Source organism: Tasmannia lanceolata, unplaced genomic scaffold (genome assembly GCF_043159265.1).
Source record: "Tasmannia lanceolata isolate RefF3 unplaced genomic scaffold, GAP_Taslan_0.1 ptg000002l, whole genome shotgun sequence".
Taxonomy (NCBI): domain Eukaryota; kingdom Viridiplantae; phylum Streptophyta; class Magnoliopsida; order Canellales; family Winteraceae; genus Tasmannia; species Tasmannia lanceolata.
The window spans coordinates 30,410,865-30,436,777 of NW_027518679.1; the positions used below are offsets into that span (position 1 = coordinate 30,410,865).

Genomic DNA, 25,913 nt, shown 5'->3' on the forward strand with positions numbered 1-25,913 from the left:
TTGCCTAGGTATGGGACTATGTGGGATCCAGCCTAGCTTGGGGCATGCTGCAAGGGATAAGGAGATGAGATCACTGAGTTCTTTAAAAGGCATAGCCTAACACGTTCCATCAACTATGGTGCTTGTGGCGTATCAGTTAGGTACCTAACGTTGGATTACCAATTCAACGCGCTAGAATTGAGCTCGAGGTGAAATTGAAGGGGGGAAAATGCCAAAATAATTTATTTCCTGCCCCAAGATGTGGTAATATAATTTTATATGGTGCAAGCCCATTAAGTCACTAGTCAAAAAGTACTGTCCACCCCACACCATAGGACAATCCAAACCGTCCATCTGATTGGCCACAACGTAAATAGGTTGTGCCCAAAAAATCACATCCATGGGATGATCCTAGCCCTCCGATCTATAGAGGAGCTGCATACATATGGTGTTTTAACAAAAAAATTCAAATAGCAGGGAGTCTTTTGCAAATGAGAGGTGGCAATTTTAGAATACTCCATCAAACAGATAGTTTTTAAAAAAGGATGATTATAAATTCGCACCAACTGTAAGCTCATTCGTACCACTTCATCGGAAAAAAGAGTTAAAGTCTGCCATAGATCCTCCTTTACAGGGTTGCGAATTATCCTACAGGGGTGTGAATTTATCATTCCCTTTTAAAAAACCCATTAACAAATGACCAATGAGCATTTATAGTAGGGCGGGCTACTAACTTCAGTAGTCCCATGACTTCATATACTACTAAAAACCACCGAGTAAAAGAAAACCCTAGCTCTCATATAAATATTCAGACTCACACAAAACCCTAACTCAGACGCATTTTCCTTCGAGGAGGTGAGGACGATCAACAGTTCCAGCGGCAAAAATGGTATTTCTCTAATCGATTTCTGTCCCAAAAAAACCCTAACAACGATCTTCATCTTCTTCTTCCCCTACTAACCATTTTTTCCCCAATTTTTCTCGTCTTTTAGGGTATCGATCTTGTAGCTGGAGGCAAAAGGAAGAAGACTAAGAGAACCGCTCCTAAATCAGATGATATTTATCTCAAGCTTCTCGTCAAGGTCTGAAATTTGTTTTCTTTTTCTTTCTCTTTTCTTTTGTCTTTCTCTCTCTCTGAATCGATGGGTTTTTTTTTTATCAGCTTTACAGGTTTCTTGTTCGAAGAACTGGGAGTAAATTCAATGCTGTAATTTTAAAGAGGCTTTTTATGAGCAAAGTTAATAAACCCCCCATGTCCCTTTCGAGAATGACTCGATTCATGAATGGCAAGGTCGGTAATTTCATCGATCTTTCGATTTTTTTTTCTCTATTTCTTTCTGTTTATTTATATGCCCCAAAGGGTTTTGCTAACTTTGCTATTGATTTTGTGCTTTGGAAAAGAAATTTTACACATGGGTTTGATATAAAAGTATTAAAACATGTAACATATGTAAAATTATTGTAAAATTTCTTTTCCAATGCACCTCAACGAGTGTCCCGGGGGCACTACTTCAGGTGCATTGAAAATGTAAATCTACACATTGTTTGAGTAAAAAGACTCAAAAGCTATTTAAAATCTCAATCCCTATGTAAATTTATTGTAAATTTACATTTTCAATACACCTTAACGAATGCCCCCCGGGGCACTCGTTAACAAGTCCCAATTGCAAGGAAGTAGCTGGTCTTTTTTGTTTCAATTGTCTTGTGAGAGCTTTTTGGGAACTGTAATAACCTTTTGAATGTTCTCTGAATACTAAAAGAGTTGTGTTAGTGAAAATATAAAACATGGTTGTGCTGATATCGTTTCTATGTATCTCTATGAAAGTTATATTTAGGGATATCTATTGATTTGACCATTAAAAAAAAGGATATTTATTGATTTTGTGCTTTTGTTTTCAGGAGGGGAAGATTGCTGTTCTTGTTGGGACTGTAACTAATGATAATAGGATAGCCGAAATCCCTGCAATGAAGGTGACGGCCCTGCGGTTTACTGAGCGTGCGAGGGCTAGGATTCTCAAGGCCGGGGGAGAGTGCCTGACATTTGACCAGCTTGCGCTCCGTGCTCCTCTCGGTCAGAACACGGTAATATTCTAGCATGTTCATGGAGGCAATCTATATTCGAAATTTAGGAAAAGCCTTGCTGTATAATAGTTTCGAATTGTTATTGTTTGTTTGTTTGTCTGCATTCTTAATTTAGGAAAAAGCCTTGCTATCTATTAGTTTCATTTCTCCCCTCAGTAAGAATACGGTAGCATTATAGTATGTTCATTAAGGCAATCGACATTTGTAATTTAGGAAAAGCCTTGCTATAGTAGTTTCAATTTGTTATTGTTTGTTTGCATTCTTAATTTCGGAAAAGCCTTGCTATATATTAGTTTCAAACTGTTATTGTTTGTTCATTTTCTTGAGTGTTTGTTCTTCACATAACCCACTCCATGTTTGAGACTAGTGATACCTATAGAATGTAGCGACGTAAAATCTGATTATGGATTTAGCCTGGGTCAATGGTAATTGGACTGGCGGCTTCTTAGAATTTGAAATTTATTTGTACTGTCAATTGTCATCCCTATTATCTTTTGATCAGTTATGGGCTCTTTGTGGTTGATTTTGATTCTGTTGGTGAAACTCTGAAATATTGAGGATGTTTCTATTTGTGAAGGAGATCATTGGCATATGGTGTGTTTTCTTTGGACTAGAAACACTTTGGGCTCATCTCTTCTGTGTTAAAGTTTTGTAATTGCTTTTTCTTTCAGATTTAACATTCCAAATGATGGAAGTGAGCCAAGTGATATCCGTAAAATAGTTTTGTGTGATTTCTTGAAGTTTTGTTGGTCAAGAGGGATTGGACAGCAATATGCGAAGTTGCAACCCAATGGATGAGTGTGGTTTTGTGATCAGATGACTTAGAGGTTCAATATCAGCCCTTAAGTAAATGATGGTGTAAGAGTGTCAATATTTTATTTGAACCTTTGCTTGTGATTCTTTTGGCAATGTACTAGAAGAAAGGGAATCACCCATCTTAATAAGTTATAACATATTAACATAAAAATACTTATTATAATTAAATTACTAGCAAACTAACATAGATTATTATATTATAACATATTAAGATATAAATAATAATTTATTATAATTAAATTACTAGCAAACTAACATAGATTATTATAACTTATAACATAAGTTTGTACTGAATAGCTTATTACCTCACATATCATTTAAACTATAAGTTGACACACTTGCACAATATATGTTCATTATATTTGTCACAGTCAATACGGTCGATATTGAATCGGTATGGGTGCAATATTTGTGACTTCATGTATTAGTATGTCTATCATATTGGACACGATTGATAATGATACATATGACTTGATGTGACCTATATGATATCGGTGTTATGAACCATGCACGCCGTGCCAAAAACTTTTCGAGAGAACACAACGTCCTTGGAAAGGGACAATGAATCATCAGATGATCTATTGTTTCCTCTTCCTTCAAGCACAATACATCCGTACTCGATAGTTAAAACTTCTTTTTATTTTCATGCATGTTAATTTTCCTTGCAGATATCGACAAAGTGAAAACTACCACATTCGGTGGATCAATTGAGTGTGATACCTTTGCCAGAGGTGGTTTACCATCGTCTTCCTGCCAAATACTTAAGAAAAAGGGGCAAACAGAGATGCACTTTAAGCGTCCCTGTCCAAATCGTCTTATTAGGTTCTTGAGTTGATAGGTAAATTTAACAAGTACCTAAGAAGCATTTCAAATTAAATTTAGGGTTTCTATGAGTGCTTGTATAGTGTGAATGGAATCAATGAAAATTTAGGGTTTTTATATCAACCCTAAATCGATTTTAGATAGTTAATGGAATCAATGGAGATTTAGAATTTCTGTGAGTGTTTTCTTTTTAAAATCAATTAGGGTTTTGAGACTAAATCAGAATAAATAAAAAACCCTACATCACAAAAAATGGCTTTCCATCAGTGTTTTTTTTGTTTCTGATTAAGGGTTTATGTGAGGATTTTCTTTTTGAAATCGATTTAGGGTTTTTATTTGTTCTAATAGCAACAACCCTAAATCGATTTCAGATAGTGAATGGATGCAGTAAATTGGTCTCATGGTGGCTGACCGAGTCAATAGTTTCTCTCATTTGGTAGATCACATTGCAATGGACCATGCACATTTAAATTAATCTAGACTTGATGCTACCATAACAATTTTCTTTATATTAGTTTAGCTCTACAATTGTGTATGTTATCTTATGTTGATTTTGTTTCGCTTTAATCAGCAGAATACAAACAAACTTTGTTTTTTTAACTAACATTTGATAAGTTAGCTATAATATAGCTCAACAATTGCAGTTACAATTTAGAAATTTTATTTTGGATAAATATTTTAGGGTGTCTTATTTGTTAGTAATTCCTCCGGGTTTATTTGACATACATATGGCTATAAATGTATTTGTAAAGCAATGAATCACAAAATTTTCTTATCCTTTTTGGCTTATGGGGTTGCTTAATTTGAATGGTTAATTTGATTGAGATTTGCCTGTTCTCTTATTTGAATGGTTAAGTGATTTACTTGTTAGTGCTAGTTGGGTGTAGAGATCATTAACTATTTCTTCTATTTATTTTCTCTTGTGAATGCATATTGTTTTTTTTTTTTGCATGTTAGAGGAACGTAACAAATAGCTTTCTCAAGCAACAATAAGGCTAACTCACGTGGCATACGACCAACCGCAGAGTTCTGTCATTGTGATTAGCTAGCAGTTCTGAAAATTACCCAGAGCAACCGAAATAATAACAAAGGCCGCCCGCACTACAGTTGCGCTGGAAACAACACGAGTAAACATTCAATAAATGTTATCTAGTTTTTTGCCAACTTGTCAGAATTCTAACGTTTAAATAACATGGAGGGCTACAGGTGTAAATTTTTTCGTTGGAGTGACTTTGAGTTAGATGAGACCGAGGCAGATAGGGACTCAAGGTTTCACAATAGACGCGGAGGCAGTGACGAGAATCGGACGGGCTAAGACCGCTTCAAAGGACTCGAGAATGAAATTACTATGCTTAAAGTGTTAGGAATTATAGTGTTTTTGTTCTTTTTTTCTTGTATCTTTCTAGCACCAGGTGAGTAAACCTCGAAAGAAATTTGATTTACGTAATCTGTGATGTGTTTATTGGACACAAAAGAAATTTGAAAGAAACTTGCATCTTTTGAGCTTTGTGAAAATATACAACTCTTGTATAGATAATTAGACTGATGGAGTGAGTAAAAATATACGAAGTTTACAAATCCACATGATCCATCTACTGTGGAAGAGTATCATAGAGATATTTAGAGACAGATGGAGAGAGATAAAAATACACATAGCTTACATAAGTATTATAAAAACAACCAAATGAAATATAATAATAATAATAATAATTGTAGGTAGGATGGGCTTACAAAGAAGGATACTTTGGTTGATAAGAGTTTTTTTTAGAGACAGATGGAGAGAATTAAAAATCCACAAAGCTTACAAATCAACATGATCCATCTACTGTGGAAGAGTCTTGTAGAGATATTTAGAGATAGATGGAGAGAGATAAAAATACACAAAGCTTACAAATCCACATGATCCATCTACTGTGGAAGAGTTGAATATGTTCACAAAGCTCAAAAGATATAAGTTTCTTTTAAATTTCTTTTATATCTAAGAAACATATCAAACGTTACGTAAATCAAATTTCTTTCGAATTTTACTCACCTAATGTAAGAAATATACAAGAAAAACAAGAATAAAAACACTATAATTTCTAACACTTTAAGCATGGTAATTTCATTCTTGAGTGCTTTGAAGCGATCTTGGTCCGTCCAATTCTCGCTACTGCTTTCGCATCTATTATTAAATCTTGAGTCCTTGCCTCTCTCAATCTCGTCTAATTCAAAATCATCCCAATAAAAAAAATTACACTTGTAGCTCTGCATGTTTAAACGTTAAAATTTTGACAAATTAGCAAACTAAATAACATTTATTTAATGTTTACTCATGTTGTTTTCACCTCAACTGTAGTACGAGAGCCTTTGTTATTATTTTTGTCACTTTAGGTAATTTTCAGAACTAATAACATTGACAGTATTTGAAGGTTGATCGTGTGCCACGTGAGTTAGCACTATTGTTGCTTGAGGAAGCCATTTGTTACGTTACTCTAACATGTAGGAAAAAAATAAAAATGCATTAATAAGAAAAGAAACGAACGGAAGAAATAGGTAATGATCTCTTCACCCAACTAATAGTAATAAGTAAATCACTCAATCATTCAAATAAAGAGAGCAAGCAAATCTCAATGACATTAACCATTTAAATTAAGCAATCCTATGAGCCAATAAAAGAAAATTTTGTGATTCATTCCTCCACAAAAACATCGACAACTATCTCCATGTCAAATAAACTCGGATCAATTACTAAAAAATAAGACACCCTAAAATATTCATACAAAATAAAATTTCTAAATAGTAACTGCAATTGTTGAGCTGTATTAAGGCTAACTTATCAAATGTTAGTTAAAAAATAAACAAGGCTTTTTTCTATTTTGCTGATCAAAGAAAAGCAAAATCAACACACTCACACAATTATAGAGCTAAACTAATCTAAAGAAAAATGTTATGTCAGCATCAAGTCTAGATTATTTTGGATGTACATGGTCCATTCTACTCTGATCTCGCAAATGACCGAGGCTATTGACTAAGTCAGTCACCTTGAGACCAATCCATTGTATACATCGATTCCATTCACCCTATCTGAAATCGATTTTGGGTTGTTATAAGAACATATAAAAATCCTAAATCGATTTCAAAAAGAAAATCCTAAATTAGAGAAAAAAAAACTCACAAAAAGCCATTTTTTATGATGTTGGGTTTTCGATTTATTCTCAAAACCCCCTAATCGAATTTAGAAAAAACACTAACAAAAACCCTAAATCTCCATTGATTCGATTCACACTATCTGATATCGATCCCAACATCTCATTTGATTCCATTCACACTATACAAATACTCACAGAAACCCTAAATCTAAATCTTCGTTGATACAAAAACCCTAAATCGATTTAAAAAAGAAATTCGAATAAAAGAAATCCTAAATCAGAAACAAAAAACACTCACAGATAGCCATTTTTTGTGATGTAGGGTTTCTGATTTAGGGTTTCAGATTTAGACTCAAAACCAAGGTTGCCAAAGCTGGAATCGAAAGCGGGAATCAAAACGGGAATCAAAAGCGGGAATCGAAGGCTCCCATGGAAGAATCCTGCTCAAGGTTGCCAGAGCGGGAATCGAAACGGGAATTAAATGTGGGAATCGAAGGCTCCCAGGGAAGAATCCTGCTTCCTTGCTCAAAATCCTAATCGATTTTAGAAAGAAAAGAGTCAGAAACCCTAAATCAGAAACACAAAACGTTAAAGGTTTTAAAAACTATACATCACAAAAAAAACCAACCTGGGATTTTAACCACGCTCAAAACGCTCCTTTTTCTTCCTCTGCATGGCGGTGGATGTTGAAAAACCTTCTCTCTTAAGGTTTCTTCTCGCGCGGTAAGCGAGTCGAAGTAGAGAAGCTCTTTGGGTTTTCTCTCTCTCAATAAGTGAGGTGTAGCAGAGAAGAAGTCGATCAAGTTTTTGCGATAACGCTATTGGGAGCATATTTTTCAGCCAATGGGGAGCTTTTTAAAAACTCAAGCACATATAGCTTATGTGCGCTCGGGCACACAAACATTTTCACCATATATATATATATATATATATATATATAAATAATAAAATAAAGAGAACTAGAAAAGTTCTAAAACCCTAAATAGAAACCTAATACCTTGGACTAAAATACCTTGTAATGACTTAATGTCGTAAAATTTTCGTAATAAATATGTGCGACCTATTTAAAACACTCGTAACTCCAAGAACATAAGGGATTTTGATGGGAAAAGACCGTGGCATCCATCATATAGCTTAAAGGACTTAATGAAAAGACCGTGGTACCCATCTTATAGCTTAAAGGACTTAGAAACACCTAAAAGACATATAAAAATTAGAGTACGAGCCCTTGGATGGTCTCCATCACCTTCCCTTTAGGAAATTCAATAAAGAATTCCATTAGTTAATCTTTGATTTCCTCCCAAAAGTTTTGGTAGAATTCCATGGAGAAACCACCTGGGTCAGGTCCCCCCCCCCCCCCCCCCCCCACACACACACACACACACACACACACAACTCTCTCTCCTTGTACTAAGCAATAAATTGCATCTTTTCTTTTCATGCTTGCTATCGGTGAAAGAAAGGCACATTTTTATCTACTTAAGCTAAGTTACCTTCGATATTTGTCTGACTTATTCCCGCTCTTTAACATTTTTTCATAGTCCATCTCGAGGTTTTTCCGTTGCAAAGCCAAGTCTTCATGAAGATGTTCTTCCTCTTCCATGACATCCAAGCTTTCAATCTAATTTAGTATTTCCCCCTTACTAAGATTTGTGTTCTTTTATCAGATGTCCTTTTCCATTCCTTTATCCTCAAGTTTCTTTAACTTCTCGTAAAATTTAAAGAGATCTGCTAGGCCTAAGCGATCTGACCGACGCTTTCATTGAAGCACTCTCTCATTGGTCGGTCACATGGATTCTCATACATGCCATTTCATCCTGTCTTAATTGTAAAACTTAAAACGACTCTTTTCAAACAAGCAGCTCTTCTTTACGATGTCTGTAGGACCTACACCAGTATTAGTTTCCTTGTCAGATTTAGCAGCAGACAAGATCGCCAACTCTTCTTTACAAAGTCTGTATGACCTACACCAGTATTGGTTCCCTTGTCAGATTTAGCAGCAGACAAGATCGCCAACTTGTGTCCTAGTGCTTGACCGCCCGTATAATGGATTTTTGATGCTTGAGTCTCTGATTCCAAACTGATTAGGACTTCATCTCCATTCAGTTTTATCGGCTCTAGGAGAAATGGGATATTCTATTGTTTTGTCACCCATTGATGCATCTCCTCGACCTTCCATGGTTTTTCTGCCCCTCCGAACTAGGCGCATGCCTTCAATAGCTTTATCCTTTCCCATGCCTCTTTTCCTGAGATTTTTACTGACTGATAATCACCTTCCGCAGACACTTAACCTTCCCTTCCTCGGGTCATTATTCACTTCAAATGACAGTCTCAACTGAATCTAGCAGTCAACACTACTAGTTATATTTCTGACTTAGTAATTGTAGAATACTGGTACACGTGCTTGCATGCATGAATAAGTATTCTTCTTTCTTAATTTCATTGAGCAAGTAGTCCAAATTCCAAACCATGAAGAGGAAAGAGGGTTTTTAAGTCAGGAAACCAAGGTCTGAGACATGTTTGACCTTGATAAGAAAATTCAAGGTCTAGTTAATATGGTTCTACAAACTTAACAGCTCACTAACCTATCCTCGGTGGCAACGGTAGTGAAACATGACCATAAAGGCTATGGGCACCTGTGACGCAGGTTGATTCGTCAGACTCTTGATAGGCAACAAACAAAGCCTATTGTTTCTGTCTTCTCAGAGTCTCCTTTTACGTGATAAGCTTATACTGATAGTGATGTTTAGATGACAAAACATTATAGGTGAAGCCCCTACTTTTGACAAGTAGCCATGGGTTATGGTGATATTGAGGACTGAACATAACTCTTCTATTCTCATGACATATATCAATTTGTATTAGCTTCAATGTACTGCGGCATCTAGATTAAGCTTTGGTTGGCTTGACCCGCATTCACTCTACTGAGATCATGTTAAAATATTGAGTTTTATCTTTCTGATGAGATCAGTAAGGTGACTGCTAGTTCAGTGTGGTGTTGATCTTTACATTTATTCTCATGCTGACGTGAATTTTAATGAAATGCTGAATCTTTGAACAGTTAAGAGCATTCTTGGTATTTTTAATTTTTTACTAGCATATGCTTTGTTTTAAATTCGTGTAATTCAGTTGAAAGTGTGTGGTTGCTAAATTTGGATATTGCCATTTAATTTCTTGAAAGGGGTTACCCTTTGAGGACACCCTAAATTGGTGATATACTCTTTGGATGTCTTAAAGAGCTCGCCATTTTTGTCTACTGTTCGAGCTCAGCAGTCTATAAGGGACAAACTTTTGAGGCGTCTTGCAGGACACTAAACCTGTGTTTTGAAATGCTTCTGATACTGTCAATGATTCTGAAAGAATATATAATATAAGGATAGAAGGGAGAGTGAATTTTCTGATGTTGAATTCTTGTGGGCTTTTGCAGGTTCTCCTTCGTGGTCCGAAGAGTAGGGAAGCCTTGAAACACTTTGGAAAGGCACCTGGTGTTCCTCACAGTCATACCAAACCTTACGTGCGCTCCAAGGGGAGAAAATTTGAGAGGGCACGTGGCCGCCGGAACAGCAGAGGCTACAGAGTTTAGGAACGGAAAACCTTACCTACTGTGCTTTCCATTATGCTATTACTTTCTAGTTTATATGTTGAACTCTACCTTTTCATCCAGTTTTGGTTTTGAATGTTGCTACTTTCAAGTCTTTTTGTTGAACTTTGTGTGATTTTCTTTCCTTAATCACCCGGTTCAGGTTTAGAACAGTTTGGGTTTGTCATTTTCAATTTGAACCATGGTTTTAAATTTCAGTTTAGGAATGCATTTCGGCCCTCACCGAAATTTCGGCCGAAATAGGGTGCCCCATTAAAAAATATATTTTAGTTATTAGCAAATTTTGCCCAAAATTTCCAGAATTTTGGTAATTTGGTAATTTCTGAATGGTTAAAAATTTTGAGATTTTTGGCTTGATTTTCTCCAAATTTTGGATGAAATAAAATTTTGAAATTTCGGATCATCCGGTGCCGTTTTGGGTATTGGCGATTTCAGTTTCTTCGGATTTCAGTCAAAATTTAAAACCATGATTGGAACTGTACTACTAGGGGTGCACAGTTGGATTGCCTGAAACAGGTGCTGGAATTGACATCCTATTCTGATTCCACCTGATTTCGGCATTTGGTTCAAAAGATGAATGGAATCAGGGAGTGAAGATGATATGAGGGTGGAGTCCAAAGGGGAAAAGGCCGGAATCTGCTTAGTGCCCCAAGAGGTGGTCTTAAATTAAATTTTCAGAACCATCCCTATTTTGTCAGCCCTTTAACAAACATGCCATTTGTCATTTATTCTTCAGAAAGTAAAGTGAGGTCCCTTCTTACTTGGACCTTAGTTAGCCATCTGTTACAATACTGGTTTAACAGAGGAAACCAGGCCTCAAATAACACAGAGGTTATTGGTTGGGTTCACAGACTCCCTACACGTCAGGATTCTTCATTCCATGACTCAACCCATAATAACAACTTCCCTACAAGTTAGGACTCTTAAACTACTACTAACTGAACTCAATTCATTATTGGCTGGACTCTAACGTTAACATAATTGCTGGACTCTAATGGTAACATAACTCTGCTTCTAACAGTGTTGCTGCTCTCACATGCAATAATAGTCCATCCTCAAAAATTCCTTCTGGGATGGTCCCTACCCTAGGATATGGTTGGTCTAATTTTTGGGGCATAGGAGATCGATCGAAAGCAAACCCTATCAAACGGTTCAAATCAATCACAGGCGAGATCCCATATGTCGACGTGACCATGGATTTAAATTCAATTTCGGCCAAAATCTGGTAAAAAATCACACCAAATTTGGTAAACAAATTTTAAAAAGTCACATTTTCGCTAAATTTCTGCCGAAATTACTGAAAATTTTGAAATTTGGTACTCTTGCCGAAATTTCGGATTTTGTGATTTCGGTTTCGGTCCCAACTAAAATCTGAAATTTGGGACCGAAACCGAAATTGGCGAAATGTACAAAATTTCGAAATATTGGTCAATTTCAGCGAAATTTGAAATTTTTTTTTATTCCTTTACCAAATTTCGGCCCAAAAAACTGACATTTCATGTGTCTTTACTGAATTTCGGAGGAAATTTTGGTTTCGGCTAGGTGCGAAATTAACCCCGAAACCGAAATTTAAAACCTTGGTTGTGACATTCCTCATTACACTATAATCAAGTCGCATCCTACTAACTTTACCTTCATTTACTTTTCCAATTCTTATGACCATTATATGATTATATCAGAGTAATTTCATGATGTTCTACAAGATCAACAGTGTGGATTTTGCTCTCCTTTTGGGACCCAAAATTTGCGTACAAGTGGAAGTGGCTTTCTGCTTAGACATTTCTCCTAACTCCTTGCCCATCATTTCCTCTCTCTGTCTCTGCTTCTTCTTCTTCTTCCTCTTCGTCTTCTCGTCTCTGTTTTTCGATTAGGGCATCATTAATGGCGACATCATCTCAGAAACTAATAAGCATAGGAACTAAGATCGTTGCCGTGGGTAGAAACTACGCAGCTCACGCTAAAGAACTCGGCAACGCTGTTCCCAAGGTTACCCCTCCCCCTTCTTCTCCCCATCAGATCTAGGGTTAGGGTTTTCAACCATGCTCTTTGTTTGCATCTTATAATCATCATCATCATCATAATCATCTATTTTCCAGTTCAATGTCTAATTAGAATTCTGCTTTTTTTTGTTCTTTAAAATGATTTGCTTTTTAATTGATTCAGGAGCCTGTATTGTTCTTAAAGCCTACTTCATCTTATCTGGAGAATGGAGGAACTATAGAAGTTCCTCACCCTTTGGAATCATTAGATCATGAAGTTGAATTAGCTGTTGTTATTGGCAAGAAAGCTCGCGATGTTGGGGAGGGATCTGCGATGGATTATGTTGGAGGTATGGTTTGATTCCTTTCTTTTGTGTTTTTTATTTTGAAAAATCTAGCTGAATCTGTTTGAAGAACAATTTCAATTGAACAAAAAATAGGATGGGAAAAGGGAATTGAAGGGTTTGTTCGACGCTACCGGACCTCCTAATGGTTCAATTCAAGAGGAACCATGATGCTTTATGTGTCATGTAAGTGGGTAAATGGTTGGTGATGTGACAAGCTTTTGTGTTTGTATTTGAGAAGTTGTATCTTAATGAAATTGTAGAGAATTTGCAACCAAAACAGGTCTAATTGGCCTTAACACAAATAAACAAAAAATAAGATGGGAAGGGCTTGTTCGAGGCAACCGGACCTCCTAATGGTTCAATTCGAGAGGAACCATGACACTCCTGAAACATAAGTTTCTGTTTTGGCTGCTAAATTATCTACATTTTCATTAAGATACAACTCCTTAAATACAAACACAAAGGTGTGGGCCGTGTGGCACATCACCAACCCAATTACACACTTACATGACACATAATGAGTAACTAACACCCACTAATCTAAGAAGCATAATCCTATAATAACTACTTTGTAGCTACATCATATACCCCATAACATGTACATATCATATCTAACTTGCTCCTTTGTGACCAAATGCAAGAAATTTTGTGAGATGCTCCGTTTTTATGATGAGGATAATCAAACGGAATAAGATGACACTGGGTTTTCTAAATTAATATGGTCCAATTCATCACAGAATTGGACTATTTAAAGCTTGTTAGGCTCAATTCGGTGCTCTATGTCAATTTTTCTTTATTATTCTTACCCAAATCTTATTCATAATGGATGAACTGTGACCTCAAGATTAGGGAAGAGTTGTTCTGCTGACTTGGAATTATGGTTTCTATTATTGAAAAAATAAAAAATATTAAGCACCTGTTCAGGGCAGATGATGTTAATCTTATTGTAATAAATTTAAATGGTTAGATTGAAGCTGTCTCTCTTCTAGTGATCGGATTTTAGTGGTCTGATATACCTCTATGACAGTTATGACTTGGTTTAGTAGAGTCTATGGTGATTGTGAAGCGAATTGCAGTTACTAGTTTTAGGCATGCCAATAGGAAGACCATGAATTAGTAGAATTGTCAATTCAATAGTGTGATTCCTTGTTCAAGTTCCAAAGTCTTGGGAGACCTAGGTGGGTACTTCTTTTTCATGGGATTTCTTTCGAATTTCTTTAAAATTTTGTACAGGTTGCCTGTATCTAAACGAGATCATCTTGTCATTGTTCTAAAGTGTCAAAAGATCCTTTGTCACTTGCTTTTGAACTAAATCAAATTAAGTCTACTCTGTTGTACTCTTTGTAGTTGATAGCATACTGCAGCTCCAACTTTGTATACTGTGTAGGTATTGCCAAGGTTTTAAATTTTGGTTTCGGAGGTAATTTCGGGGTTAACCAGAACCTAAATTTTAACCGAAATCCCAAAATTTCAGTAATTTCGGCTGAAATTTGGTAAAGGAATAAAAAATTAATATTTTGGCAAAAATTTCGCCGATATTTCTGAAATTTTGTAAATTTCGGAAATTTCGGTTTCGGAACGTTTCAGTTTCGGTCCTCACTGAAATCCTAAATTTCAGATTTCGGCCGAAATTTAAAACCTTGGGTATTGCAGGATTCAACATATCCGGCTTTTATGCTATAAATTGTATATAAGTGGGTTTTATTGCCTATCATTTTCTGAAAAAAATATCATTGTCCAAATTTCCCTACGTGTTCTGAATTGGTATTTTCTTTTTAATGTTTTAATGTTATATGAAGATGGCATATATGTGGGAAAGTAGTGACCAAACAAGAGCCATGAATATAGCATGTTTACAGCTCTGAATCTTACTATTTAAGTTTTGAGTACAGCTCTGAATCTCACATGTAAATGCCATGACATTGATGGTCATTTGGCTGGCTGTGCATGTTCCAGGTTATGCACTTGCCTTGGATATGACTGCAAGGGAAATCCAATCTTCTGCTAAGGTAGGCATTTATTTCATATTCTTTTGAGAAAAAAGAATCATGTATTGAGACACCTTTCCAGTAAAGTATGAACCTCCCTTTGAGATTTTACAACGTAAATGAGCTACAGTACTTGTTCTTGGTCGGAAATTGTGTGCCTTATATCCCTGAATTTAGCTCACAATATAAGAAAAACAAAATTATGATGTTACCTTTGTATAGGGATGTGATGATGTCGAGATTCCAAGTAAGTTTTGTCAACATAATTTCACAAGACAAGATAAATATCATGATATGATTCTAACCAAAGGGTAATCCATCTTCGGTTCTCGAGTCATTCCAGAATGGTCATCCAAGTGATCTAGCCTAAGCTGAGTGACTGGCTTCTAGAGGTTGAAAGATAAGAATGGTCATAGAACTTCATAGAAGCAATATGCCAATGTAGAATGGGATACACGAGTAAAACAATGCCTTTGCACAGTTGATCAATCAAATCATTCTACATGTATCCTTTTCATCTCTTGCAGAAATTCCTGAACCTTTTGAAGAATTCTTTAACGTTATCAATATATGTCACAGATTTGTTATGATTTTCAAAGAGTGACACATGGCATTTAAGTGAAAAATGTCCTTCTGATCTGTCGAGGATCACTTTCATAGTACTTGAGCTGGCACTTGGACTGTAACACTGAAAGAAAACCTGAAACGTAGATAATAACAATATATAACCGACACATAACAAGATAGAGGGTCTCAGCTAAGGATGGAGTGTCAAAATTGAAGATCCAGATCCCTTAAGTGCTTCTGCCACCTTAATGCATTGTATCTTTAGTTTGATTCTTTTGGCATGAAGAGAGAAGTCTCACTATGCGATGGGCACCTAAACCCACTTGCATGCAAAATGTATCAATTGTAAACATCCTTGCCACACGGCTAGGTTTACAGGCGATGGAAAACTAAACTACATTGGTATAAACATCTCAGTTTTAAATAAGGATTCAATTGGGAACGATTTGTCCATAGTTTTCTGAAGGGGACTTGAACCAGAATGCATAACAGAAGTGTGAGAAGCCATATGTTCTGAAAAGCTGGCAGATTAGATTATTTTTCTCGACATATCGTCATAGAAATCAAATATATAACCATTCAAAAAACGAAAGAAAGAAAGAAATCAAATATTTAACTTGATAATCTTTTCTTGCTTAGTGAATGAGAAATAAATCAATTTACTCTTGATTATGGTGTCATTCTTGTGTTATATGAAATATGGACCTATCATTAAAATAAAACATTGACAATACCAACTATTTCCCAAGCACTGAATGCAATTTCATAAAGTGGGATTATCAGCCAAAATATGATGTGACAGAAAGAAAACAGAATTCAATATATGGAGCATATAATCAGTTACATGCATAAATAACTAAGCACAAGCATAAAAATATACTGTGTATGAACTAAAGTGCAAATGATGAACAACCCAAACAATTTATTGAAACAATATAAACTAAACTGAAAATGATGGACAAGCCAAAAAAATTTTAGAAACAAAATTTAATTATTTAGGTTATTTGATTCTGTTTGCTCCAAAGTAGATGCCTATTTTTGTAAACGGCACAAAGCAATCCAGAGATTTAGCGACCTCATTTAACCAAAAAAAAGTTGCAAATTTGAATGTATAAATAAAGTAAATTAGAGGAAAATATGTGTTAAAGGAGGCATAGTCAATTGGAAACAGTACACCAAGAAAGATGTGCTTCAATAGTAGGTTGGTGTTAACCCTCCTTGCCGAGGATCCTAGAGGTGTTTGTGTAACATGAGAGATGTCAGAGTACGTTTGTGGTATACCCGTTTTGCAGTCTCTGGATGTAATGGAACTCCAGCAGGGGTTTTTTCTGCAAGATGCAACTCTCCAAAGTTGAACAGTCTAGAAATTCCAGTTGTCTCATTCAGGTGCTAACCTTAATAGGGTCAAGCACACATAACAATGTTGAAGTTTTGAAGTTCCCAATTTGCAACTTGTGGGCAGTGATTTCCAACTCATGGGAATAGAGGTATATCCCTTGGGTCAGTTCTTAATACGAACACTTCCCTGCTTGGTGATGAGAAGATTCAATATGGTTAAGAGATCGCTCCACAAACTGATCATGATGCTGTATTTATGAACCTGAGACGTAAACTGCCCAATAGTTGATTGACCCTAACAGATATGAGGAAGAATGTGTTCCAAATTTGTGATACGTTGCATTTATTTACATTATGGAATATAATCCATTAAAAGCTATGTTATTTGCAAATGATGGATTTGGTACAGTTCAGTATGGCAATCTGTGGAGCCACAGCATGGCCAGCTGAAGCCCAAGAATGGGTTGAAGTCTGTCTTTGATAGAGCTGAGGGTGTCAACTTAGGTTGGTTGGAGCCAGTGGCATTTGAACAATGAAAAAGGTTATTCACATGTAGTCTTTGATTTCTGATGGGGGACACATCATATGTATGTACTAATATGCTCTTTGGCTCTTCACATTCTGATACAGCCTTTCTTGTGTTATTGACTAGGCTGCAGGTCTTCCATGGACAGTGGCTAAAGGGCAGGACACCTTCACTCCTATTAGTCAAGTTGTAAGAAAATATGTATCTCTGGATAGCTTAATTACTTCACTTATATTATAATGAAAAAAGAAATAGATAAATATAACAATTTGATTCTCTATACTTAACATGGATATATGTCCGCTCCCCCATCACAAGCTGGAGGGTATGTCTAGTTGTCTACCACTCTGAATTGCTTTAAAATCTTATTTTCTGTTCAAAAGATTTCCATTTTTTTTCTTTTATCTGTTGCATAAGTGCACTACGCTCACCGATTCATCCTTTCTTTGCAGCTGCCCAAATCAATGGTGATGGATCCTGATAACTTGGAGCTATGGCTAAAGGTTCGCTAGATTGTCTCTGCTTTCTTACCTGACTTTATTAGTAGTTACAAGGTATTCCATCTACGCTGTGTGATTTCTCACATGAATAATTAAAGAACTGAATGATTTCCTATAGGTCGATGACGAAATCAGACAGAAGGGTTTAACCAGGGATATGATTTTTAAGATACCATTTCTTGTAAGCCATATAAGCTCCATCATGACTCTTCTAGAAGGAGATGTCATACTGACTGGTATGTTGTTTTCCTCTCTATGTTTTGGTGCTTTTGTTGTCTTATGTTTTTGCCTTTTAAGTCCTTTGATCTTGAGGCTTGATGAAACTTAGCTGTAAAAAGAAATTAATTATACACGAAAATTTCAAAAGCAAGAGCAAAGACTAAATCCAAATGTTTCTGTATTACACCGTCCCGTAGGAAAATAGCTCACAGAGCTGTTGGTGTTCTTCTTGCAGGTACTCCGCAGGGAGTTGGCCCAGTAAGAGTAGGGCAGAAGATAACTGCGGGCATAACAGGCCTGATTGATGTATACTTTGACATTCAGAAGCGCTCGAGGCCAGTAAGTTGTTGATATCCTTATAAGTAGCTGTAGCAAAGACAGTTTTGGTAGACATTGTTCCCATTGTCTAGTACCAATAAGAGGCAGAGACTGCAGTGACACCACACCATTTCAACGCCAGAAACAACCATGTGGAACTGTACTGACCATTGAAAAATACCCTTCTCTTAATAAAACCTCAATAATCTGTTTCTTTTTTCTGCTTGTAGATCTTCTGATCTAGTTTCTAAATAGAACACAACTACAGTAAAATGTAATCGGTTACATGTATTATGATCTCAAGTCACTTGAATATGAAGATAAGTTCTTGCATTGGCATTGCTCTAGGAGTGCTGCAGACATATAAACCAACCAATCCACCATGGCTCTACTCCACTCCTTTTGTTTATTTTTTTTTCTTGAAAATGACCTTTATTTTCAAGAAAAGACAAATAAAAGGCAACAGTGCAGTCATTTTTAGAAAAAAAAAGACGAACAAATGGGGTGAAAAGAGTGGAAGAAGGGTGGAGATGTTCGAAAGGGAGTGGAAATATCATTTCCCATATAAGTCCATTTTCAAGAACTCAACTAGGAGGCAGAAATGCAGTCATTTTTTAGAAAAAAAACGCACAAATGGGATGAACTGATGGACAAGGGGGTGGAAATATCATTTCCAATTAGAAAGAATTATTTAACAAATAGCCAAACTATGTCTTCCCCTCCATAACACTACTGAAGAGATGAAACCCGCCCGAGGCAGATCATTTGCAACATCTCAAACTCAATGAAATCTATTCCGACAACAAGATATGTACTAGAGAGAACGCCTAAAAGCTAAAAAAGACATTTTTACTATCAATGGTAAAAGGCAAAACCGACAATTTGATGGAACTCTAAATGAGGCTTGAGGGATCAAGGGCTTTGGATCATCCAATCAAAGTGTTCTCAATGCATTTGGCTCGACTTAAGTGTGTTTGGTTGCACAAAAGCGAGGATGGCTTAGGAGTTTTACTTGCTATATTGGCATTTGGTTGCCAATATAGCATTGCGATCCTTGGAGACTAAGGGATATATCTCTTGGTTAATCATTGTATGTCTGTTGATGTGTCACCCTTATTCCTTCCCAATAATATCCAAGCCTAATACCACAAAAAAGGTGTAATTTTGCTTGAAATTCTTCGGAATGCTCTCTCTCTCTATATTTCTCTCTTCCTCTTCTCTCTATATTGGCAATGACACCCCTTACCATACTTACAAGGTTGACAACCAAACACTACTGTACTACTATTCTCCGAGGTAAGTTCTAGGCAAATCTAATGCTTGTCTCCTACATGTAGACTAATTATACACTACTCTCTAGGCACAACCAAATAGGCAGACAACCCAATAAGTGTCGAACAATGATTCCCTTCTGGGCAGCATTTCTGTGCCTACTTCATTACGGAGAATGGAAAGATAGGGAGTAAAAGAAGAGAATGGCATTTCGTAGACCAGGCCTGTCTTGCCCGTTTCTCTAGATGCTTGATTCGCTGTGGCTAAAACCACTGATTTTTCGAAAACAGAGAATGAGAATTGTTGAAGGAAGCAGCTTTATTTACTTAAAAAAAAAAAAAAAACAAATCTGAGAGATTTTGTTCAGAGAGAAAAACAATTATCACATTTCTCACCCAAGAAAAATCTTCATCAGATGCAAACATGGCAAATTTTACAGAAACAGAAGAGGAACAATGAGGCTTCTGCCTCTCCACAGTAAGAACAGCACACAGATCCATTTCTTTCCAATAGCTTCCTACCCAAAAGTTACGATACCCAATTACTTTATTTGAATTCTACACAGCAAACTACGAAAACAAAGTGAGCAAAGTTGATTAGAACTTTTGAATGAAGTCGTAAATGTGCATGGTGATTTCATCTGCTTTTTCCTGATTGATGAAGTGAGCCACTCCTTCCATTACAACTATCTCCTGCAGAAAAGGTACATCTTTCTTGAAACCCCCCTGGTGTATATAGTCCTTGGTACCTGGCATAAGATAGGTAAGGTCCTGATCTCCGATAATAAACTTGGCCGGAACTTTCACTTGTGCCCCAGTCCATGCAGCTAATAGTTCCCAGTTTCTGCACATTAGTCACAGAAGTTCCTTGAGATCGATCAACCAACTTCTCACAAGACCAGAAGAAGAAAAGAAAAGTCATTAGCGAGATTGAGACACGAAAAACAAAGATGGGAGGGGCTCTGAGATCATCTTGAGCAAAACTTCAAATGAAGAACTCTATTCATCATTATGATACAACATGGGTGTATAAAGATAAAGCATACTCTTTACTCAAAATTCCATGATTACTATGAAACTAAGGATGACAACATGAAGGCCATTAGTTATTAAAAACAAAAGAATGTTGATGTTATTACAATCTACGAGGCTATTCATCTCTCAGCATTAGTTTTTGAGCACATTTCTTATGTATTTCTTTCAACGTTGTAAGCATCATGCATCCAGAACTCCCATTGCACTCTTCAAGTTTTACGAAGTCGAGAACTCACCATTACCTATTTTTCTGTTGAAACTTCATGTCCATTTACACATCTTCAGCTGCACAATTCGCAACAGTCCTAACTAAGTTTTAACTGCTCCACTACCAACTCTCCAACACATCTCATGTTCTGCATCATATATTGTTTCTTCTAGTTGTCCATTGGAAAACATTCCTCCCCAGTATTCTTTATTATGCAATCACTATGCCATCTTAGGTCTTTATTTCTATGATACCCAGATACAGAATACTGATACGGACAGAGACACTAGAACTGAGACGTTAATCGACATTTTCCCAAATCATGGACACTGATATGGGTATGGGTATGGATATCCCAATACCATGAGACAAGACTCAAAACATATGTAAATAAACACCATAAAACATAACTATATTGACCTTTAGATGGAATAAGTAATAAATTTAAAGCAGCATCTATATGACTTACCATTATAATTGAAAACATGCTACACTACGAAGAAAAGGCGTGATAGTTAATTGGAACATGTGATGTGATTTTTTTCCCTCCATAAAATAGAATTTTATTAAGAAAATGGAAGAAATTGTGTTACTATTTATTTGAGTCATGTTTCAGAGGAAATTTTCAAATAAATCAAAGGTTGAGATAACATACGGATCGGAATTACGGTAGTAGTTAAATCCTCCAGTGAAGCCCGTCTTGTTGAATTTGTCGGCATAATAATTAATGTCATCTTCCGACAACCAAGAAGGCAATGTGATTTCTTTACTAGCCAAATCTCTCATCTTTCCTTTAGGCATCATTAAGGGATTTGGGTCGCGAAGTGTGAGAAATATTTTCATAACCTCTGTAGTATTAATGGAAGCAAACTCAGCTTCTGCTTCTCCAGGCTCCTACAGGTAATAGCAGAGCTAACAATTACAATTAGAAGGAAGCAACAAAGCATAATGGCACAACTAGTTAACTTAGTCTCAATATTTTATGGCTTTTAATGCAAGATGAGAGTGCCTATAAATATGGATTTAGCTAATTCAAAACCAAAGATGGGATGTAGCTACTAAAAAATGAGCTCTTGTTTCATTGGAGTGACATCCATGTTTTATTTGTCAGACTGAAACTAAGTTCTATGTGATTTGCACAGAAAATTTTTGTAACTTTTCTCCTCTATTTTGTATTAATATGTGTTGTACCATAAATGATAAAGATGCTCGGGCAAGTACTCGTCCAAGGTAAAACCAAGTCGACTCTGGTAAGTCATTGATAGACTTGGGGATTTTTTAAACAGTCGTTGGAATCCTGTACAATTATCTAGTAAGAAATTATTGATTTTTTCCCCTCACACTTACACATCTAGCATTAGAGCAGATAAATGGATCAGATTTCCTGCAGCCATTGAATTAAAGTTAAAACGAATCATATCAACATTTTAAGTTTTTTTTTTTTTTTTTTAAGGGTAAAGAGATTATATTGATAGGAAAAACAAGACCGAGATGGTCGATACAACAAAGAAAATGCAAAACATAGAGAAAAAGATACAGAAACGACCTAGATTCCTCCCAATGGAGCGGAGGAAAAGATATGAGGACAAAAAGTTAATGGGGCAGAAAGTAACATTTCAAAGGATTCCTTGTAGACCCCTCCCTTAGCAAGACTATATTGGCTTCCTGTTGGCCGATCTCCTGACATGACTGAAGGATGGAGAGAAGTCTCCCACAAGATCCTGTATCTTGTCAAAAAAGAGAGGCGAATCTCCAAGGAAAGGAGTGAGAACCCCCTGAGCCATCGAATAACATTTAGGGAATCACCTTCAATGATAATTTTATCCAAGAACTCTCTCTCTCCAACAGCTTAATACCCTGGTGAGCAGCTGGAACCTCCACCTCTGAGTTGTTCCCTCAACCTTTTGGCCTCTCCATCTTTGATACAATATGCAATACAGGAAGCATGATCTTTATGATGCAATGAACTAAGCCTTCAAGCGTAATCAAGATATAAATCTTTGAATTTTTTACTTCAGTTGGCCTCAATCATGACTTTTGATTTTCTTCAATTGGTATCTTTTTTTTTTTGAATCGTATGCTGGGATCAAAACTGATATCAATCATGTTAAATATGATATTTTTTCTTTCATCAATAAGCAAAGATCCTATCCAAGAACATCTACAAGAATCCATTCAAACAGTCCCTCATTTATTGTTCAATTCAGACAACAATATAAAGAAGTGGAATTTCTAGAATGAACTCAAGAAAGAGGGTTCTTATTCACCATGCAAGTTTAACAAAATCAAACACCTCAAAAGAAAATCCCAATTGGAAGAAAATCGTAATATCAACTCTCTAAATGCGGAACTGAGCTTCATGAGAGGCCAGTATATTGAAGAAGGTGAGGTGATAAATACCTCAGAAGTTCAACAATGATGGAGCAGAGATTTATAATGGCTTGAAGGGAAGACAAACCCCTCAAAAGCTTCCACTCTCATGGAAGAATTTGAGCCATGGAGACCAAGAACGGAGTTGAAGTGTTGTTTTCCCGTATCATGCTTGATCCAACGGTCCTAAATGCTCCAATTTTAGATCAGGCTTGTAGGGCTGTCGATCAAGAAGGATTTATGTAGAATGTTTACTAAAAATTATTAACAGTAAAGACCCAAGTCGGGTCGGTCTTTACATTCTACCCACTTAACCGAAATTCAACAACCTTCTTTTTACTTGGGTCTTGATAGTTTTCTGCAAATGAATGTTGTTACCCAGTATTATCTCAACATACAAAGCACAAAATGACTATCTTTAACAAAATCACAGATCATATTTTAACCAAGTAGATTAGGATGAGATTGGACCTTCAAATAACTCAGGGTAGTTTTCACATATTCAATTGCATAAGTATTTCGTATATAGTCAAGATTACATTTGCTTTATGACAGAATATCCTATCTACCCTTCCTATGGCGTACCCATACTCACTACGAACCACCTCCCTTTCTGATGTGAGATCTTACAAAGAAGCACCTACTGCCATTAAAAAAAGGACCCACCTCCCTTTCTGATGTGAGATCTTACAAAGAAGCACCTACTGCCATTAAAAAAAGGACCCGCTAGGACACTTTGGTGGACGGTCCGATTTGAAAAAGACCTAGACTAAGACACGGGAGGTGGAATCTGAAGAACGCTCCAGATCCAATCCAATCGATAAGGGATTTGAATGGATTGTGACTAAGTCTTAGTGGCTTAAGAACTCCCCAACCATCCAAAGGGTCAAATTTTTCTCATCTTATATAAATAAAGGGGCAATTTGGAAACAAAGATTCTATAATCTAGGATTGTAAAATCCTGGATTTTACAAGCTAAAATCTGGATTTTATAATTTAAAGCTTGGCTTGTGCATTTCCGGGATTGTAAAATCTAGGTTTTAGGGGTTGGATCTGTAGCTCAATGGTTGTGGCTTTGTATCTCAACCTAGAGGTCGCAGGTTCAATCCCAGCTTAGCTTATAAAATCTAGATTCTCACTTATAAAATTCAGTTTTAGGTTGCAAAATCCAGGATTATAAAATCCATGTATCCAAACGGCCAGAAAAGATAGAAACCTAATAACAGGGAAGGCCAAAAGATAGAAAGGATAGACACCTAACAAAAAAGAAACTATAAAAGAAAACAATCACAAAATCAGAATCAGTCTCTAATTCATATTTATGCTTATCAATCTCCATAAAAGATTGAAGAAAGAGACAGAAGAAGAAGAAAAAGCAAAGGTGTGTTATCACTGCCTCATCTGAATGTCATAGAAATTAGAAAAAGCAAAGGGAAATGATATCAGCACTACCATATTTTGTTATTTTCACAAACTATCTTGTCTTTTTAGTATTAATACAGCTGTCAAAAGGTTATTACATTTCCCAAAAAGCTCACACAAATCAATTAAAGAAGAAAAGACTGTTGGGATTGCGCAAGTATCAAATTATGGCTGTGCTGATAACATTTCCCGAAGCAAAATAGGAAATAGAAATCAGCAAAATAGGAAAAAACAACTGTAACAGAGAAGAAGTTGAAGAAGTTTGAACCTGAAATCTGCACATGTAATAGTCATCACCAAGTACTGCCCTTAAGCCCTGTACAGGCTTCCATTTAGGGTTCCTTGGTATGAATACAACACTAAGATTAACAAGAGCTTTAACCCTATCAGGCCTAAAGAGGCAGAGAAACCAAGCCATATAAGCACCCCAATCATGTCCCACAACAAACACCTGATCTTCCCCTAAGGTTTCAATCAGGGCTAGTAGGTCACCAACTATGTGAAAGACAGTGTAACTAGACTGAGTAGGAGGTGCATCGGTCTCGCCGTAGCCCCGAAGGTCCGGAGCCACGGCTCGGTAGCCATGGGCCGCGAGGCCCATGATCTGATGGCGCCATGAATACCTGTTGGAAAATAATATAATTCAGATATAATAACGAACTAAGGCCCTGTCCATTTGAGATTATGATAACCGATGGTGAGCCATCAATTTTGAGTCCAATAATAAGTTTGGGGGCTCATCATCACTTCTCACTTCTCGCAATCTGAAATGTAGAGGGCCTTAAATAATATAACACAGATATAATCGCGAACTAAGGCCCTGTTCGTTTGAGATTATGATAACTGATGATGAGCACCAGACTGATTATTGGACTCAAAATTAATGTAATTTTGAGCCCAATAATAAGTTTGGAGGCTCATCATCGGTTGTCATAATCTGAAATGAACTGGGTCATAAATAATATAATTCAGAGATAAGGCAAACTGATCTTTGGCTAATCCAAACCAAACTTTGGTTAAAAAAAATTGTAAGAATACCAGAGTTCGGGAAATCCATGGATGAGGAGGACAATTGGGCCTTGGCCTTTCTCTGCAACGTGCATGTTTATGCCATTCACCTTAACCATCCTATGCTCTATTCCACCTCCCATTTTTCTCTCTATCTCTTTGTTAGTTCATCTTTTTTGGTTTATGGGCTTTTGTAGAAGCTACATAGCGGAATTTTGTCTTGTTGGGGATAGATTACTGAAAGGAAGGGGTAAGAATCTTTATGTTTCGTATTATTGGATGGGCCCCTCAACATTGACATTGGTTGTCACAATCTGAAAAGAACGTTAGCCTACAAAAAAACACATGGTTGCTGATTATAGTTATCGTGGCACTTGCAGAAGAAG

General features: G+C 36.4%; 3 protein-coding genes across 4 annotated transcripts; 2 read left to right on the forward strand and 1 right to left on the reverse strand.

The window, feature by feature from the left end:
• Window positions 1-743: 743 nt before the first annotated feature.
• LOC143861947 (large ribosomal subunit protein eL18y-like) lies at window positions 744-10,597 on the forward strand. Its single transcript, XM_077372949.1, has 5 exons — window positions 744-868; window positions 972-1,061; window positions 1,142-1,270; window positions 1,879-2,061; window positions 10,258-10,597. Exons 1-5 carry the CDS (start codon window positions 866-868, stop codon window positions 10,411-10,413), a joined length of 561 nt encoding a protein of 186 aa, XP_077229064.1. The 5' UTR covers window positions 744-865; the 3' UTR covers window positions 10,414-10,597.
• Window positions 10,598-12,147: 1,550 nt separating this feature from the next.
• On the forward strand, window positions 12,148-18,546 carry LOC143862169 (Fumarylacetoacetate (FAA) hydrolase family). The gene is made up of 7 exons (XM_077373208.1): window positions 12,148-12,417; window positions 12,595-12,760; window positions 14,714-14,766; window positions 17,303-17,365; window positions 17,629-17,679; window positions 17,795-17,912; window positions 18,131-18,546. The coding sequence occupies exons 1-7, from the start codon at window positions 12,313-12,315 to the stop codon at window positions 18,244-18,246; spliced, it is 672 nt and encodes a 223-aa protein (XP_077229323.1). The 5' UTR covers window positions 12,148-12,312; the 3' UTR covers window positions 18,247-18,546.
• Window positions 14,932-25,763, reverse strand: LOC143862024 (epoxide hydrolase 1-like). 2 transcript variants are annotated; one of them, XM_077373107.1, is made up of 4 exons: window positions 25,558-25,763; window positions 24,788-25,142; window positions 21,383-21,621; window positions 14,932-15,445 (listed from the first exon to the last, which is right to left on the reverse strand). In XM_077373107.1, exons 1-4 carry the CDS (start codon window positions 25,668-25,670, stop codon window positions 15,400-15,402), a joined length of 753 nt encoding a protein of 250 aa, XP_077229222.1. In that variant the 5' UTR covers window positions 25,671-25,763; the 3' UTR covers window positions 14,932-15,399. The 2 variants fall into 2 exon arrangements, with proteins under 2 accessions (XP_077229222.1, XP_077229160.1); XM_077373045.1 differs by lacking the exon at window positions 14,932-15,445 and adding an exon at window positions 19,786-20,328.
• Window positions 25,764-25,913: the final 150 nt, after the last annotated feature.

What these genes read in the sequence shown, in the direction of transcription:
- LOC143862169 (XM_077373208.1), top strand. Translation starts at nt 12,313, where the DNA reads ATGGCGACATCATCTCAGAAACTAATAAGCATAGGAACTAAGATCGTT. An exon ending in TCGGCAACGCTGTTCCCAAG is followed by an intron (nt 12,418 to 12,594) that starts GTTACCCCTCCC and finishes TAATTGATTCAG; the next exon opens with GAGCCTGTATTGTTCTTAAA. An exon ending in TCACTCCTATTAGTCAAGTT is followed by an intron (nt 17,366 to 17,628) that starts GTAAGAAAATAT and finishes CTTTCTTTGCAG; the next exon opens with CTGCCCAAATCAATGGTGAT.
- LOC143861947 (XM_077372949.1), top strand. An exon ending in CTCGATTCATGAATGGCAAG is followed by an intron (nt 1,271 to 1,878) that starts GTCGGTAATTTC and finishes TTTTGTTTTCAG; the next exon opens with GAGGGGAAGATTGCTGTTCT. An exon ending in CTCCTCTCGGTCAGAACACG is followed by an intron (nt 2,062 to 10,257) that starts GTAATATTCTAG and finishes GGGCTTTTGCAG; the next exon opens with GTTCTCCTTCGTGGTCCGAA.
- LOC143862024 (XM_077373045.1), bottom strand. Translation starts at nt 25,670, where the DNA reads ATGGGAGGTGGAATAGAGCATAGGATGGTTAAGGTGAATGGCATAAAC. An exon ending in CATGGATTTCCCGAACTCTG is followed by an intron (nt 25,143 to 25,557) that starts GTATTCTTACAA and finishes ATTTTCCAACAG; the next exon opens with GTATTCATGGCGCCATCAGA. An exon ending in ATTACATGTGCAGATTTCAG is followed by an intron (nt 21,622 to 24,787) that starts GTTCAAACTTCT and finishes TATTACCTGTAG; the next exon opens with GAGCCTGGAGAAGCAGAAGC.